The sequence below is a fragment of the Habropoda laboriosa genome, unplaced genomic scaffold, assembly GCF_001263275.1.
Source record: "Habropoda laboriosa isolate 0110345459 unplaced genomic scaffold, ASM126327v1 scaffold151, whole genome shotgun sequence".
Lineage (NCBI taxonomy): Eukaryota > Metazoa > Arthropoda > Insecta > Hymenoptera > Apidae > Habropoda > Habropoda laboriosa.
In genome coordinates this window covers 957,021-957,581 of record NW_017100286.1, presented here as the reverse complement: position 1 = coordinate 957,581, position 561 = coordinate 957,021, and the positions used below count along the sequence as shown (strand labels likewise).

The following is a 561-nucleotide window of genomic DNA, read 5'->3' as shown; positions in this document are numbered from 1 at the left end:
AAAATTGAAATATTCGCCCCAGCGAGCTCGCCTCAACCCTTCCTCCTCCCTTTTCTCCTTCGCTCCGCTGATCTCGTCGTCCCTCCAAACTTTTTACACAGATCGTACGAAAATTCCCTCGCACAATTCACCCGTACAAGTTATTCCAAACTTTTCCGAATTGAAAAATTAACAAAATCGACACACTCTATTTTCAGACGCAGTCGAACAAAGCATCTGTCCTCCAGAGAATTGCGTACCAGAATGGAAATGTGACTCTTTACTAGTCGGTGGACTGTGTCCACAATCGTGTGACACGTGTTGCAGCGTGTGTAAGTTGGTCAAACATTCTAACACGATGAATGAAAACGCTGTAATTGAAAAGGTTGATTGATAAATCAACGGTGAAATTGAGCAATAATACCGTTTCTAACAGTGAAAACGATTAAAAACAGGCAATTACAGATGTTTGTTTAAGTTTGAGATACTAATAAGCAGTTGCTAAAAGCAATACGACGTTTAGGTTCGCTTCCAAGCGTAATTTACGTATTTTCATCGTTTGCACGCGTTCTTTATTGATGT

General features: G+C 40.5%; 1 protein-coding gene across 1 annotated transcript in view; it reads left to right on the top strand.

Annotated features, from left to right (window-relative positions):
- Window positions 1–561, top strand: part of LOC108573694 — a 3,429-nt gene that overhangs the window by 1,045 nt on the left and 1,823 nt on the right. Inside the window, exon 2 of the mRNA XM_017936172.1 lies at window positions 198–311. Within this exon, the coding sequence (XP_017791661.1) occupies window positions 198–311 (114 nt within the window). The remainder of the gene's footprint in view (window positions 1–197; window positions 312–561) is intronic.